This window comes from Candoia aspera, chromosome 7 (assembly GCF_035149785.1).
Source record: "Candoia aspera isolate rCanAsp1 chromosome 7, rCanAsp1.hap2, whole genome shotgun sequence".
NCBI classification, from domain to species: domain Eukaryota; kingdom Metazoa; phylum Chordata; class Lepidosauria; order Squamata; family Boidae; genus Candoia; species Candoia aspera.
The window spans coordinates 82305146-82321918 of NC_086159.1; the positions used below are offsets into that span (position 1 = coordinate 82305146).

Genomic DNA, 16773 nt, shown 5'->3' on the forward strand with positions numbered 1-16773 from the left:
AACCAGAAGATGCTTGGTAGCCTCTTCCAAATGTCATAATTTGCATCAACAATTTGGGCACTGTAGGTAACAGCTCCTGACAAGCAACACTCCATTCAGAAGATTCAAAGGACTGTGGGATCTGTTTCAAACCAATCACAAAATGCAATATAAGCACAACTTTTCAAAGAGGGGATGACTGTTCAAACGCTGCTTGGTTTTATTTTAAACATTTCAAATGACTTCAAACTCTTTATTATTGCTTAAATAATTGACAGTAGAATCCCTTCCCAGAGAAAAACAGTAGTCAGAAAATAGGGCTACCATATTTGGCTGCAAGAATCCGTGTAAACACTAGGGGGCCACAAAGAGATACAGAGAACGCTTCCTTCTGTCACCATCTAGTGGCCATTCCTGATTTTTGTAGCTCCATCCGGTTAGCCCTAAGATAAGGCAAGTCCTTATTCCATAGAAGGGAAAATGAGATTGTAAACAACTGACAGCCCCACATTAGGGGCTTTGTAGGCTGGCCCAAGAAAAGGGGGAAACAGACAGATGTCTGGCCAATTTCACCCCCATTCCCTGTGCTTGGACCAGTCTGGTGTAGTGGTGAAGGCACCAGGCTAGAAACCAGGAGACCATGAGTTCTAGTCCTGCCTTGGGCACAAAGCCAGCTGGGTGACCTTGGCCCAGTCACTCTCTCACAGACCTAGGAAGGAGGCAACATCAAACTGCAGGGACTTGTCCAGTCTCCCAAACAAGACTGAAAGGGAAATGGCCCAAGAAAAGGGGGAAACAGACAGAAGTCTGGTCAGTTTCACCCTAACCTCTTCCACACAAACTAGGCAAAAAGATCCTGTTCAAACCCAGCTGTTTTTCAGTGGAATCCACAGGCGGTGTGCATCTGCCCAGCTTGAGGCAAAACCATCCCAGCACTTAACCTGAAGGGGAACCAGCAAAGCTGGCGAGCCCCTTCCCTCTTTAAGGACCTGAAGACAGGACGCATCTCCAGCTGAAGTGCTGCAGTTGGGAGATGTTGGGACTGAATTACTCCCAATCAAAAAGCAACTTCATTATCCTAAACAGAAGAACTGGGTTTGTTGTTGTTTGGGTTACACTACAACTGAGTTAAAAAATTTAAACTGGCTCAGCCACTGAACACGAGTCAGCTTGGAACACAGGTCAGAAACGTGACAGCAGAGCTGATTCCGGAGCAGAAAGCTGAATAAGATCATGTTTTGTCAGATCCAAATTTTGCACTTAGGAGTTTGTTAGGTGGCATAAACCAACTACAGGTAGTCCTCACTTAACAATCATTCCTTTAGTGACAGTTCAGACTTACAACGGTGTTGAAAAAATGACTTACGACTGGTTGCACTTATGACCATTGCAGTGTCCCTGTGGTCACGTGATCACGATTTGGGCGCTTGGCAACCAGTTTGCATTTATGACCACTGCAGCATCCCATGGTCACATGATTGCCATTTTCAACCTTCCTGGCTGGCTTCTGGCAAGCAAAGTCAATGCATGACTTGCTTAATGACCACGTGGTTCGCTTAATGCCCACAGTGATTCGCTTAACAACCACTGCAAAAAAGGTCATAAAATTGGGTTGGATTCACTTAATGACCGCTTTGCTTAGCAACCAAAATTCTGGTCTCAATTGTGGTCATTAAGCAAGGACTGCCTGTATAGAAGAGTGCAGAGACAGCCTTGAAAAAGGTATGTGGCACCCATTAGGGAAACCTCAGGCCAGAAAGACAGGACAGGATGAGAAAGAAACTCAAGATCACCCCTCCTTGACTCTCTTGGGCAGTGTTTCTCAACCTTGGCAACTTTAAGATGGGTGGACTTCAACTCCCAGAATTCCCCAGCTGCTCTTGGGTATAAGAAGTGGGGAGAGGGAAACTCTACCAGGCTATCAAGATTCTGTTGTTATACCCTATTAACTATAAGGTAGTAATCGTTATGGTGTGTTTCCTAATCTGGCCAACCTGAAGGGCTGGCACTAACGAACACTCTTGCCATGTGTTGCTTGCGCTAAATGATTTGTGTATGCAGGGTGGCACTCCAAACGCCAGGACGCGAATACCCTGTTGGCAGACTGAATCAGTGTCCTGCCTTTTTAACCACAAGGGTCTTCCTCCCTGGCAGATCTTCCTCAGGCCAGAGCTTTAACAGAGGAAAGGAAGAAAGATGCGTGGTTGGCTACCGAGTCCCCCCGCTCCCTTCTGGAGTCAGAGGCCCTGATGGACGCCCGTCTTCCCAAAAGGGAACTATGGATGGTCTCTTCAAGTGAGCAGGGTTATGCTCCAAATTTCTGCACAATTTCCAAGGTAGGAAGGAGGGTCAGTGGGCTACCACCACGTGATGCGTATCACCAACAAGGAAAGAGATCACGGAAGAGAGCAAAACATTAGGAAGCCGGTGGAACGCTGCACCTCGCATCATCTGCCATGGCGAATCCAACCCACCTCCTTTCTCCTGAAGGCTACAGATGGCCAACCAGTTCCACACCGACCACCGAGGGGTCTCCAAGTCCCCCTTTGTCACATGTTGGCATACATGTCGTTGATCAAGTAGTCCAGCCTCGTGTAGTGCTGCCGCTGGAGCGACTCTAGCATCTTCCCCCCTAACAGCAGCACGGCTAAGAGGAAAAACAGCACCCCAAAAAACAGGGCAGTGAGAAGGATGCTCTGGTCGCTCCACCAAGGGGCATCTTTCCTGCCTGGATTGGCGTCAGGGCTTTGGCCTTCTAAGCCAAGTTGCCCATTACTGAGACCAGAATTGCGTACAGGAGCAGATGAAATTGGAGCAGGTCGAGTGGATGACGACGAGCTGGAATTCCGAGGCCGAGTTTTGGAAGGGAGCAGTGGCTGGGGAAGAGTGGCCATTCCTGGCTGAAGGGTTGCCCCCTCAGTCTTTCTGGCATAAGGGGAGGAAAGCGGGACGTGGCTGGCAGGAATGCGAACGGCTGCAGCACCAACAGTCCTGCTGGCCTGAGAGCCAAGGCGGGCAAGGGTCAGTTTAACAGGAGTCGGTCGCTGGACGGTGTTAGCAGCACTGCTGGTTTCAGGTACCAGTGAAGAGCCAAAGATCTCCATGCTGTTTGTCCGTCCAGCCTTGGGATGCTGGGAGGGTCCATCCACCTTCTCTAAGGGGGGCCCTGCAGGGCCAAAGACTTCCTCTTTCTTAGAGGCCCTAGGCAAAGAATCCAGACCGCCCGGCGTACTTGCAAGGTCAAACCCAGCCGCTTTCGGGGACACCAGACTTCCTTTTACTGTGGGATGAGGAAGTCTGTTTAAGGAAAGAGGTGATTTGGATATCTCTTTGCCTAAAAAAGAAAAGGAAGAGATATGAAACCATCCCTGGACCCTTTCATTCTGGACAATTTTCGCCCAGTCTCCCACCTCCCGTTTCTGGGGAAGGTGGTAGAGAAAGCGGTGGCATTACAACTCCAGAGGATTCTGGATGAAACGGATTATCTAGACCCCTTCCAGTCAGCTTTCAGACCCGGTTATGGGACAGAAACTGCATTGGTCGCACTTATGGTTGATCTCTGGCTGGAGCGGGATGGAGGCAGTGCATCCATCCTGGCCCTTCTTGACCTCTCAGCGGCTTTCGATACCATCGACCATGGTATCCTTTTGGGGTGGCTCAGGGGGGTGGGGGTGGGCGGTGTAGTTCTGCGCTGGTTCACCTCCTTCCTCCAGGGCCGGTCCCAGTCGGTGGTGATGGGGGGGGAGAGATCTGACCCTTGACCCCTCCATTGTGGGGTGCCGCAGGGTTCGGTTCTCTCTCCTCTCCTATTCAACATCTACATGAAACCGCTGGGTGAGATCATCCTTCACCATGGGATGAGGTATCATCAATATGTTGATGATACTGTTATATATCTCCATCCTGGAGTAAGTGAGGCTGCGGCCACCCTTTCCGAGTGCCTGGGGGCTGTGGGGGTCTGGATGGGGAACAACAGGCTTCAGCTGAACCCTGGTAAGACGGAGTGGCTGTGGGTTAATGGCCCCTCGGTTTCCGGGACTTTGTCATCTTTGGTTCTGGATGGGGTTGCACTGCCCAGACAGACCCGGTGGGTAACCTGGGGGTCCTCCTGGACTCACGACTCCTGCTCGAAGAGCAGGTGGTGGTCGTGGCTAGGAGGCCCTTTGTGCAACTTTGTGTTGTGTGCCAGTTACACCCCTTCCTGGAGCGAGAGGCCCTTCGAACGGTCACTCATGCCCTGGTCATCTCCCATATAGACTACTGTAATGTGCTCTACATGGGGCTACCCTTGAAGAGTATCCGGAAGCTTCAGCTGGCCCAGAACACAGCCGCGTGGGTTATTTTTGGTGCCCTTAGAGTGGCAGACATAACACCTCTACCACGCGAGCTGCACTGGGTACCGGTCTGCTTCCGGGTCCAATTCAAGGTGTTGGTTATCACCTTTAAAGCCCTGCATGGCATGGGACCAGGGTACCTGAGGGACCGTCTTGTCCCCGTCACATCAACCCATCCCACCCGGTCAGGCAGAGAGGGCATGTTGTGGACCCCGTTGGTAAGAGAATGTTGTTTGGCAGGGTCCAGGAGGCCGGCCTTCTCTGTAGTGGCTCCTGCCCTGTGGAACACGCTGCCCCTGGAGGTGAGGCTGGCTCCATCGCTCCCGGCCTCCCGGGGGAACCTGAAGTCTTGGCTCTGCCATCTTGCTTGGGGCGGAGAGGGGAGTAGCTCCATGTGGGGACGGCTGGCAGCCTAGAGTGCTCCTCACATACACGGACTGCATTAGATCCTGCCACTTGGACTTTATTTTTACTCCTATCTTATCTTTATAGTTATGTCTTAATGGTGCTTATATTTTTATATATTGTATTATATTTTATATTTATTGTTTTAATCAATTGCTTTCGTTGTAAACCGCCCAGAGTCCCTCTGGTGGGAGGAGATGGGCGGTGACAAATCTGATATATAATTAAATAAATAAAAATAAATATTCTCTATACCTCGACTCAAAAACTCAAGACGCATCAAGAAGCCATCATGAATGGGCCTTAAACCATTACAAGATTACCGTGCGTTTGGAAACTTGCAGCCTCCCCCCGTTTACTCACATGTCAGCGAAACCATACCTAGCTTAAAAAAAATGACTCTGAAAGCTTTCCCCCCCCAGAAATCTAAGGGCCGTAGACTTTGGCAGGTGAGTTGGAAATGCATGAAGCCATAAAATCTCTTGGAATATCTCATTTTACAGAACGTTCCTGCTAAAGTTGGTTCATGAACCAAGAGTCACCCGTTTGCTGCAACTATCAAGCGTGCTTCTGTAATAATTCGGAAGGTTTCGGTACTTAAACAGAAACCTGGCACGTTAGTCCTGGGGAAAGGAACCCCCCACCCCAACTCAATTTAGCAGTAATAGGTGTTGAACAATCATCAATCAGTTTAAGAAGGAATTCTGATAAAGATGAGATTCTTCGCATCCATATTTATAGATTACATTCTATTAAAAGAATCCATCCAGAGATTCTCTTCAGTAACAGATCCTTCGTTGTGCTGTTAATTCAAATATATATACAGCTCGCTTTGCGAAAAGGAACAGAACGGTGGATAAAAACTAAATCAGTCAATCACCGTCAAGTAAGGATGCCACTGGCTTAAAATAGTCACCCATTCATTAAATTGATACACAACTAGCGAATGAATAGAATAGCAGCTCTGAAGAAAATACGACTGTTTTCCTACGATATCATTTCAAATCACAGCAGGCTCCATTTTGGGAAAAAGTATTTTTCTGGAGTGTGAGGGGAAAGGAAAAAGTATCTTTTATAGTAACATTTGCTACTCTCCATTTCTGAAGGTACGACTGCAAACTTTTACTTACAGATTCTCTTAAATATAAAAGTAAGCTATGCTGAAAACTGTTTGGAGAATCTAACGGAGCTCTTTAAGTATATTACAATTTCCTAGAAATTACAAATTAACTGGTCAATCAGTGGATTTTTTTTTTCCATTTACCTTCTATTATTCTGAATGTCATCAGTCCTAACGCCCGTTTCACTGGACAGGTTTCTTTGGCAGGATAATAAAACCGATAGCAATTTGGAGAACGGCCTTTCATTTTGGTGTTAAAGACTACGTAGTTGCATGTCTTATCAGCTAGAAAACACACAAAAACACAAGACAGAAATTAAAACTTGCTTTAACAGCAAGTTTTGCATCTGGTTGCTTTATGATCAACTTGGAACTCCAGGCTGACGGTCGGTCCCCAAAATCTCTTTTCCAAATTTAGTTCCCACTGAGGCGATGAAGCTGTGCCAGTGCAGGGAGAGCGGGTGGCGATCACAAATGGGAGGTGCCCCTCAGAAGTGGGCAAGGCGTTTAGAATTTGAAATGTCTGGTGCTCAGTACACTTTGAATTCAAAATGTTTTGCACGCTTCTCCATACAGGAAAAAATAATATATATTTTAAAAATAGAGGGTTATGTCTTCCATAACATTTGAGTTTTCTATGTGAAGAGGGGGAGTTCCCAAAAATAGAGAAATGTAGAGTGCCCCACCCCCACCTAACACGCCCCAGATATGGCTGTTCAACCCCTGTACGATGTCAAGACTTGTCATTGTCTTAGTCAGCATGTTTGGCAGACATTCACCCCTGCCTATACAGGCAGTCCTTGTTTAGCGACCGCCTCATTTAGTGACCATTCACAGTTATGACGGTGATGACAAAGTAACTTTGCAACCAATCCTTGCATTTATGATGATTGTAAAGCAAAGGAAAGCTGAAGTGAGATCATAAGCACAGTCCTGGTTTCACTTAGCAACTGCTTTGCTTAATGGCCAACGTTGTTTCCCACTGTGGTCACTAAACAAGGACCACCTGTAATTCCAACTTTTATTCTTACAGAGAAAGGGATGCGGGAAATGGTCTTCCTTTCTTCTCACCAAACTTTTAATTTCAAGAACAAAAATTTTCTACACCATCCTCCCAAGGAGTGCTGAGCAGTCCGTGTGCTCCCCTCCCCTTCTATTCTCCTAATAACCCTGTGGGGAAATTTAGACTGAATAGCAAGGAATTTGTTCAGGACCCCAAGGAGGCTATGTAGGTGAGAAAATGAAATCCAAGAGGCTGACCCCAGTACCCTGGATGAGGACCTTGTGTTTTTCAAGAAGAAAATGGGAGCAGAGTGGAAGTGGGTGGAGGCAGCCTGTGCTAAAGGCTGGCAGAGCAAACGGGCACAGCGGTGGTAGCCGGATCAGTGGCAAAAACGCAGCTGTGCAAGGTACACAGAAGAGCCGAGAGGAGGGACAGCCACCTTCAGCCTGTCTTTTTAGCCGGGGATTTTCTGGGTCAGATTTACTTAGGTCGGATCTCCCCACCCGGTGCCATCCAGATAGGAATCCAGAAATGCATTAATCCTGGGAGCAGGAGTCCAACCTATCTGGAAAAGCCTGAGAAGGTATTGGCTTCCACACTGCAGTCCCCTGCTCCTGACAGCCCCTTCTGGCCTGTGGGATGACTCCCCAACCCCAAGGAAGGGTAGTGGTGGAATGGGCTCCCTTAGGATGCCAGCGCACACAGGAGGAGGTGAATTTTTATGGAGCTCCGGGGTTCTGGCCAATCTTTGTTCTGGGTGCAAGATTTAGAGCTCTCTTCTGAATATGCACAGGGTCTACAAGGGGTGGCCAAGCCATTGATCCTGGCCTGCGTGCAACAGCAGCGGGCGCTCCGCGCAACTCACTAATGCAAACCAAACAACCCTCATTATTGCAATCTGTGAACTCTGCCAGTTATTTGGAAATAAACCCTGTCGTATGCAACTGGACTTGAGTGTCCATTAAAGATCCAGGAGACTCTCCCAAGCCTAGAACATCACCCCGCCCCAAGTCTGGGCTTCTTACCTGCTATTTTTTCCAAGCAGCAAGCGTTCACACAGGCTTCCCAAGAGGGTGCATGGATTGGATCCGTCCCCCGGATGCCTTTGGAAAAGGCCGCCGGGATATCGATCGTGATGTCCTCCGTCTGCTCGGAGGAACATCTTTGGGTCTGGGATGGTTTTGCCATGAGAGAAAACAGCACTGCTGACAGGCAGGCCAAGCGCCATGTGGTCTGGACAGCCATTTCCCCCTCTCAACTGTGAGGAGCTTTCTGGGGGTCTCTTGTCCCCTCCAAGACCTTTCGGCTCACGATACGGGTTTCCAAGATGGCCGTGTTATTTGAAGTTCTTTGACTAAGAGAGATGAGGTGTGCAAAACACAATTAGGGCTTCCACCACATTTGTGTCTGTTTATCACGCCCTTTGAGAAGTCATTTCAATGAAGGAGGTCAGCCACAACAGTGGAATAGCCATTAGGAAGGAGGGGCCTGATGCCAGAGGCCAAGGGTTGTGATACCTAAAACTCGTGGTGTGGAGTTGTGCTGGTCTTTCCCCACCTCACATGTTTAGACTAATGCAGAGATTCCCAACCCCTCGGAAGACCCGGAGAGGCCAAACAGGGACTTTGTCTCACACCTTCCTGCTGTGCAGCTGGCAAAGCAAAGAAAGAGGGAGGGTTTCTCAAGTTAGGACTTGGAGTGCTCTGGATTCAGCTTCAAAAAGGTGCTTCAGAACGCACCATCTGCAGTTCTTTGAAGCTGCTGTGTCTTTCCCAGTTGTGCGACCCAAGGGAAAGATGCGGCTGCTTTAGAGAGTTGCAGCTGGGTCCAAAGCAACACCTTTTCAAAATCAAATCTGATATGCTGAATTTCCCTTCTCTGTACACTTTTCTCTCCTGCATGGTTTAAAATATGTATGTATGTATGTATGTATGTACGTAAAATGATCTGCAGAACTGTGTTCATATACTTTATTTATGTTTGATTATAGAAAACAACCACTGGAGGGATAATTTAAAGAACCCTGAAAGAGTGCTGCAAATCTGGAGATTTTTCAACAAGCTTGTTGGGAAAAATTATTCCACTCGCTGCCACTCAACTGAGTCTGATGTGGGCTACTAAAAGCAGCCACAGAGGATCCGGGGTCACCCTCGCATAAGCTAAAGGAACCTTACCAGTAACAGAAAACCCTCAAGCGGCCCTCAATCAAACCTAACTCGCTCTGCGTTAGAAAGCCCGCTAGGCAGAACGCCCTGCAGCAAAATAATCCTGTTCTGAATCATGAGACAGAACACTGGGTGTGTCAGCAGGTACCTGCCACAGAACAGCAGGTGGTGTGACTAATTGGGGCGTAAAGCGACTTTCCCTAATAGGCTACGTTGATAAGAAACCAGTTTAAGGGAAAAAAGGAAAGTCTGGATGCTCAGAGGCTGGAAAATATCTATCAACGCAAAAAATGTGTAAATATTGAACCACTGCACAAGTGCATCATACAAATGCAGTTTTGCTTCAAAATATTACAGTAAAGAACAGAGCCGTATGAGAAGGGGGAAAAGGTCAAATGAACAGGCAGGTTTTTAAGCAGGCCAAAGGACAGGAGACCAGACAACTATCACAAAATTCGTAACAGAGAGAGGAAGGACATTTGAGGAAGAGGCTTACTTTCACTTTATTGACTACAGCAGAATTATGGTAGAATTAGGACCGTCCTGTCAGCGCCAAGCAACAGGATTAGCAAATTCACAATGCCATATGTCAGTGACAGACAGTTTTCTGGTCTGGGGCTCAAACTTGATAAAGATTTCCAGGGCGCTGCAGAAGCAAACAGAGGCTAATCCTAAACAGGAAGGCAATGGCAACACAAACAAGGTGGCACAGGAGAAGGACAAAGGCCAGAACATTTGAAGCAGTGGTCTTTCCTGGGGTAATGTACAACTGTGGAAGCTGGACAAGGAGAAAGAGAAAGAGGACCAACAGTGTTGAACTGAGTCATCTGGAGACTACCATGAAGTGCAGCAAAGACCAATCAACCAGCTGTGGACCGAATACAGGTAGTCCTCACCTACGACTACAATTGGGACCGGAATTTCAGTTGCTAAGCCAAGCAGTCATTAAGCAAAGCCAACCCGATTTTATGACATTTTTTGTGGCGGCTGTTAAGCGAATCACCACGGCTGTTAAGCGAACCCCGTGGCTGTTAAGTGAATCATGAGGTTCCCCATTGCTTCCCAGAAGCTGGCTGGAAAGGTCGAAAATAGAAATCAGGTGACCACGGGACGCTGCGACAGTCATAAATGTGAACCGGTTGCCAAGCACCCAAATTGTTAGCACGTGACACAGTGACGCTGCAATGGTTGTAAGTGTGAGTTCCGGTCATAAGCTGGTTCTTTCAGCACCATCCTAAGTCCGAACCATCACGAAATGAATGGTCGTTACGCGAGGACAATCGGTAAAGACTCGCTGCTTAGCTGACGTAACAACCGGCAAACAGAAGGTCAACACACAGAAACTTGCATGCTTTGGGTGTGTGAGGCAAGGGGATGATGGACTAGAAGAAAATAGAGGAGAGGTTAAAGCTGGGGTGAGACGCAAGAGGTTACAGGATTGTCCTTGGAAGAGCTGCAAGTTTTTGCTGCAGGCGAGTCATGGCAAAGAGCCTTTGCCTGTAGCAATCCCGAGGAGTCAACTCAATGATACGTAACTAAGCTGAGCCAAGTCACTCTAACGCACGGAGAGGGGCATGTTTCCTCTTCGCTGCCCCCCCCTGCTAGCCTTCACAAGAGTTCTTGCTCGGGGCCCTCTCTCCTCGACTGCTAAAAGACAAAGACCTCTGGGACCTGGCAGCGGACTCTCTACTGGGTCCGGCCCTTTCAGACATCCAGCGACACCTACTCCCATGTTAAGCCTGCCCCAGCCACAGGCTTGACTTGCCCCGGCTGTGACTATGCAATGTACTTCCTTGTAATAGTTGGAGGGGTGGGGGGGAAGACCTTTACAATTCAGAGCCTATGTCAGGAAACCAGGCCAAGAACCACGCTGAGCCGGTATCTCCAACTCCAGTCCTTTATTGTTCTCACCTATGGACAGAGTCTTGCCAGATTAAGGCTACTCAACCAACCTAAGGGAAAATAACCCAGACCGGCTCTAGGGCGGAGCTACCTTGAACCTCTTAACCTTCCCCGCAACAGAGTCTGGGCTGCGAAGCCTCTTAACAGTCTGGAATGTGTCCCCCGCACCCCGAACCAGCGGCAGCGCCAGAATCCATCACAGCCTACCACTGGAAAAAAAATTGAAAAAGAAAGGAGAAATAGCGGGCTGTGCAAAGAACTCTGAAGCATTTAGAATCACAGTGATATATTCATTAGATGCGAAAGTGTTGTGTGCAATGCTTCTTTCCAACTATTTTTCCCTACAGCTTACTCTATGGAAAAACTGGGCTGAGAAAAAGTGACTGGACCAAGGGGATCAACACAGCTTCCGGGGTTGAGGCTGGTCTTAAACCAGGATCTGCCAGAACCACTTCATATTGGCTGTGAAGGGTTAGACCTCTGATCAGGTCAGGGAAGCTGAAGTCCTGTGTGACCCTGAAAGCCTGCACAGTTAGAGGGAGGTCTAAAGCTTTCTGTCTTAGGCACTCACATCCTCTGAAGGGAGGCTGAGAAGCCCGTCAAGGAAGCCAAAAGACATTGTCATGGGCAGTAGCAATAACCCTGAGGAAGAGCTGCAACCGAGAGGAGGGTCAGATAAGAGAAATCTGAGTCCAGAGCAGGAATGGGATTTGAGAAAGTGTCTCTGACTTGACCCTCCCTAGCTCTCTTGTAGATAAAGGCAGGGCGGGAGGGGGGACACGCATTCAGAGCTGCATGATTCCCCTGGGACTTGAAGTCCACAGGTGCTGGCTGGGGAATTCTGGGAGCTGGAGTCCACCCATCCTAAAGCTGCCAAGGTCGAAAAGCACCGGTCTACCCGCTTTTGCTGTGCACACAGACGGACCCCGAGGAGAGCCAGAACCCGCTAATCCGAAGAATGGGCCACGGGCTTTGTAGCGCAGCAGCGCGCCATCCTGAGCCACGAACTGGAAATCCGGAATCCTGCACAAGTCAAGGCTCTGGCGGGAGCAGGCTGCCCGGTCTGCGCTGCGTGAGCAACCAAAGGAAGAGGGTGGCGGGCAGGGAGGGGCAGGAGCGACACCCGCTTGCTGGGGGAGAGCCCCCCGCCCCTCTTGCCCCGATCGCCGTAACCCCTCGTGCCTCCTGCCCGCTCCTTGCCCCGCTGCTCCCCACTGACTCCCTCTTCCCCCCGCCCCTGGTGCCCGCCGCCTCCCGTGCCCCTCTACCTCCGTGCCCAGGCTCACCCCTGCGCTGCTCCCGCGGCTCCTTCCTCTGCCCGGGCGGGGGGGCGGGCCGGGCAACCCGTCACCCGACCCGAGGGAGGGTTTTCGGGATAGCGCCCACGCCCCGTGCGCCACACCTGGTCCCAGAAGCAACGGCCGCTTCCTGAACGAGCCCGCAGCCGCCCTTCCTAGCTGCGCACGGAACCGTGCAGCGCCCCCCCCAAAATCCCGCAGCCTCCCGACCGGAAGCGGAAGCGCCGCGCGGGCGAGGGGGCGTGGCCGGCGCCGCCTGGGAGCCTTTCTGGGCGGGCGGCGCCGGGTCGCGCGGTGATGACGTGATCCTGCCGTTGCCTGGCGATGGGGTCCGAGCAGAGCGCCGAGGCGGAGGGCCGCCCTCACGACCCCGCGGCAGGTGGGCGCTCCCGCGCGGGCGGAGCAGAGGGGAGCCCCGAGGCCTGGGTTTCGAGAGGGATCCTCGCAGCTGGGCCTCCCCTCTTTCTCCTCGCTGGAGCCCGAGGCTCTCGCAGCCCGCGCCGGGCTCTTCCCGGCTGCTCACCGGAGGCCACGGCCCCTTTCTTGAAGGGCCGCAGGTAGACAGAGAGCGGCCGAACGCGGATCGTCCCTTGGATGCCAGAGAGGGGGATAGTGTGGAGCAGTGTTTCTCAATCTCAGCCGCTTTAAGATGGGTGGACTTCAGCTCCCAGAGTTCCCCAGCCAGCATATGCCGGCTGGGAGAATTCTGGGAGTTGAAGTCCACCCATCTTAAAGCGGCTGAGATTAAGAAACACTGGAGCCTAGTTTGAAGCCATTGGATCATGTAATGAAAAATGTGCTTTTCCAGTGAATTATTTTATTTACATTTTATTTACATGGATCATTTTGGCTCATGTTTGTGCTTTGCTTTTTTATTTAATTGGGATGCTAGATTAAGAGAGCCAGTTTGGTGCAGTGGTTAAGGCATCAGGCTAGAAGGCAGGAGTTGGTCTCCAACCTTAAGCATGGAAGCCAGCTGGGGGACCGTGGGCCAGTCACTCCCTCTCCGCCCTAGGAAGGAGGCAATGGCAAACCAAGTCTTGCCAAGAAAACTGCAGGGACCAGTCCAGGCAGTTGCCAGGAGTCAGCCCTGACTTGAAGGCACCAAAAAGAAATTCCAGATTAAGGGGAAGTGATGGTTACAGTGTTGGCTTTCTGTACTTTTCTCAGCATCCCCTTCACCAGCCAAGCAACGAGCTAAAATGGATGATATTGTGGTGGTGGCCCAGGGGACCCAGGCATCGCGGAACGTCAGCAGCGACCCAGATGTGATAAAACTGCAGGAAATCCCCACTTTTCAGCCTCTGTTGAAAGGTAAGAGAATATCCGAAGTTCATGCCACAGATTGACTCAACAGCCTACAAGAAAGGCGACTAGAGAAGAGGAAAAAGAGGAATGTTATGAAACACAAGGAAACGGCAGATTTGGGGAAGAGGAAACTGTTGAGTTTTGAAAGCAGTAGGCCCGGTGCTTGTCAGCGTGGAGTTTATGAGAAGCTGTTTATGAGCATCAGTGAGAGCCCGCTTAATGGCTGGCCACGAATCAGCGAGCTGAGTACCCCAATCACAGGCAGAAACAGCTGGGGTAGGAGGCTGGGGAAATTCGGGAATGGGAACAAAATCCCGCCCCGAAACAACCCGAAAGGGGGTTTGACCAGTGCTTTGGTGCACAGCATTGTTGTACGCAACCTCTGCGAAAGGGAGCAAATCAGCCCAATCATCCTGGTGGTAATTAATATAAGATCTGAGAAACTGCTCAAGGGTGGCATTAAGGATCTCAGTAGATCTGTCTGTCTGGGGATGCGAAGAGGTTGACAGCGCCTGCTCAGTACCAATAAGCTTCAAAAAAGCCTGCCAGAACCTTGAGGTAAATTGTGTCCCTCTGTTGGTCACCAAACGAGAGGGGCATCCGTGTGGGCGGTAGACATGCACCAGGAAGAGCTTGGCAAGCTGCTGCGCCGAGGGAATGGGCGCACAGGGAATGAAGTGGGCTTGCTTAGAGAAATAATCTTTGACCACCCAAATGACAGTTTCCTTTTGACTGGGGGGCAAATCCACAATAAAATCCATAGAAATCTCATCCCAAGGACGAGAGGGGTCAGCCACAGGTTGAAGAAGTCCCTGAGGCTTACCAGACTGTCTTTTAGACATAGCACAGACAGGGCAAGAAGCAACATAATCCTTCACGTCCCTCCGCAAGGAGGGCCGCCAAAATTTGTCGCCGGATTAAATGGAGGGACTTGAGAAACCCAAAATGACCAGCTTGCTTGCTGTCATGCGAACGGGCCAGCACAGCAGCCCTTTGAGATACAGGGACGTACAGGTGGTCACCTACCCAAGCCAGGTCGTGCTCAAAAGAAACCTTGTCAGGATTAGCAAGGAGCCAGGGATCAGATTTCAAAGCGGAGACAAAATCAGCGCGCAACCGACCAGGCATTTGAGGTTGCCTGCGCCCCGAAGGGCTCCCTGCCGGAACCACTTGCGAGGGGAAAAGAGGCTGCCCACGAGCCCGGCTCCGGGTGACCACCACTAAACCCAATTGAGGTTCAGTGAGCACAGTGCCAATGACATCGGAGACCGGTTCCGCGACCTGCGGCAAATGGGAGAGAGCATCAGCCAAAAAGTTTTTCTTCCCTGGGATAAATTTGAGCTGGAAATCGAAGCGGCTAAAAAACTGAGCCCAGCGGATCTGCTTTGGGCTGAGACTCCTAGGCATGCGGAGTGCCTCGAGGTTGCGGTGATCCGTCCAAACCTCGAAAGGGCAAGTCGCCCCCTCCAAAATGTGGCACCAGGCTTCTAACGCAGCCTTAACAACAAAAGCCTCCTTCTCCAAAACATGCCAGCGCCGCTCTGTTTCAGAAAACTTACAGGAGAGATAGGCACACGGCTTTAAGAGCCCTGCGGAATCCTTTTGCAACAAAACTGCTCCAATAGAAAAATCAGATGCATCAACCTGGACCACAAAGGGTCGTTCAGGGTCAGGGTGGGACAAAATGGGCTCAGCCGTAAACAGAGATTTTAACTTATCAAAAGCAGCCTGGCAGGCAGGAGTCCAGTTGAGCACAGCCCCTGGGTTTTTAACCTTGCGCGTCTCCCCAAGCCCCTTGGTGCGCAACAAATCGGTGAGGTGTAGCGCAATCTCCGTGAACCCCTGGACAAAGGACCGGTAAAAGTTGACGAACCCCATAAAACTCTGAAGTTGACGTCGAGTTCGAGGGCGTTCCCAGCTGAGAACGGCCTGAACCTTTGCAGGATCCATTTCAATACCTTTATCAGAGACCCTGTACCCCAAGTAATCCAGTTGAGTCTTATGAAATTCACATTTAGAAAGCTTTGCATAAAGCTTAGCTTTCCTGAGCTTGGTCAGGACTTGTCTGACGAGCCGTTCATGTTCCTTCTCCGTTTTGGTATAGATGAGCACATCATCCAAATAAACCAAGAACCCCTTAAACAAATGATCATGTAACACTTCATTAATAAGTTGCATGAAAACACCTGGGGCCCCTGCCAAACCAAAAGGGAGGACTTTATACTGAAACGAACCCAATGGACAGTTAAATGCTGTTTTCCACTCATCCCCCTCCCGAATGCGGTAGTATGCTTCGCGCAGGTCAAGTTTGGAAAAGACTTTACCAGTACACAAATGTGCTAACATGTCTTTTACAAGAGGCAAAGGGTACTTGTTGGAAATTGAGACTGAATTTAACCCGCGATAGTCTGTGCAAAGTCTAAGGGTGCCATCCTTCTTTTTGCGGAACAACACGGGAGCCCCAACCGGCGAGTTAGCCGGTTCGATGAAACCTCTTGCAAGGTTTTTATCAATGAACTCCCGTAATGTGGCCAGTTCTTTCTGGGTCATCGCATAGATTTTTGGTTTGGGCAATGGAACGTCTGGAAGAAGTTCTATGGCACAGTCAGTTTTGCGGTGGGGGGGTAATTGGTCTGCTTCCACTTCCCTGAAGACATCCGCAAAGTCCTGGTATCGGGCAGGCAGACCTTCAATGGGCAGACTGGGAGGCTGGGGATTGACAATTTCAGCACGCCCCACCCCCACAGTGATGGATTTCCCCGGCACAGGAGCCTGGTAAAACCCATTGTCAAACGTAATAGTATGTTTTTTCCAGTTAATGTATGGGTTGCGGCAAGTCAGCCAGGGGATACCCAGCACCACAAGCGGGTTACCCACCGGTGTCACAATGAATTTCAGGACTTCCATGTGACTACCCATCTGCAGTGTTATGTCCCCAGTGAACTGGGTGGCTGCCCCCCCCCCCCCCGCCATGGAACCATCCAACTGTTGAAAAACCAACGACTGCTGAAGGGGGAAACAAGGCAGCTCCAACGCGGCCACTAAGTCGGGGTGGATTAAACATCTGGAACACCCTGAGTCGATCAAAGCCCAGACTTCGACGGTTCTGGAGCGGGAGCCCAACTTGATCTTTACAGCTAGGATGGGGCAGTCAGCACTCACCATGTTGTTTTTGCGCCCATTCTCCACCACCTGTCCAGCGGCGCTGCTTAAGACAGGTGGAAGTCGTTTCCCGCTGGTTGCTCGAGGGCAGTAAGAG

At 50.2% G+C, this 16773-nt stretch overlaps 2 protein-coding genes across 2 annotated transcripts in view; one reads left to right on the forward strand and one right to left on the reverse strand.

The window, feature by feature from the left end:
* Positions 1-218: 218 nt before the first annotated feature.
* MANSC1 (MANSC domain containing 1) lies at positions 219-12373 on the reverse strand. The gene is made up of 4 exons (XM_063308350.1): positions 12177-12373; positions 7867-8195; positions 5983-6123; positions 219-3313 (listed from the first exon to the last, which is right to left on the reverse strand). The coding sequence occupies exons 2-4, from the start codon at positions 8084-8086 to the stop codon at positions 2529-2531; spliced, it is 1146 nt and encodes a 381-aa protein (XP_063164420.1). The 5' UTR covers positions 8087-8195; positions 12177-12373; the 3' UTR covers positions 219-2528.
* Positions 12374-12477: 104 nt separating this feature from the next.
* BORCS5 (BLOC-1 related complex subunit 5) overlaps positions 12478-16773 on the forward strand; it is a 38948-nt gene continuing 34652 nt past the window's right edge. The window contains exons 1-2 of the mRNA XM_063308353.1: positions 12478-12585; positions 13377-13520. Coding sequence (XP_063164423.1) covers positions 12531-12585; positions 13377-13520 — 199 coding nt within the window. The 5' untranslated portion in view covers positions 12478-12530. The remainder of the gene's footprint in view (positions 12586-13376; positions 13521-16773) is intronic.

What these genes read in the sequence shown, in the direction of transcription:
- MANSC1 (XM_063308350.1), bottom strand. Translation starts at nt 8,086, where the DNA reads ATGGCTGTCCAGACCACATGGCGCTTGGCCTGCCTGTCAGCAGTGCTG. An exon ending in CTGCTTGGAAAAAATAGCAG is followed by an intron (nt 6,124 to 7,866) that starts GTAAGAAGCCCA and finishes TGTGTTTTCTAG; the next exon opens with CTGATAAGACATGCAACTAC. An exon ending in GACATTCAGAATAATAGAAG is followed by an intron (nt 3,314 to 5,982) that starts GTAAATGGAAAA and finishes TTTCTTTTTTAG; the next exon opens with GCAAAGAGATATCCAAATCA.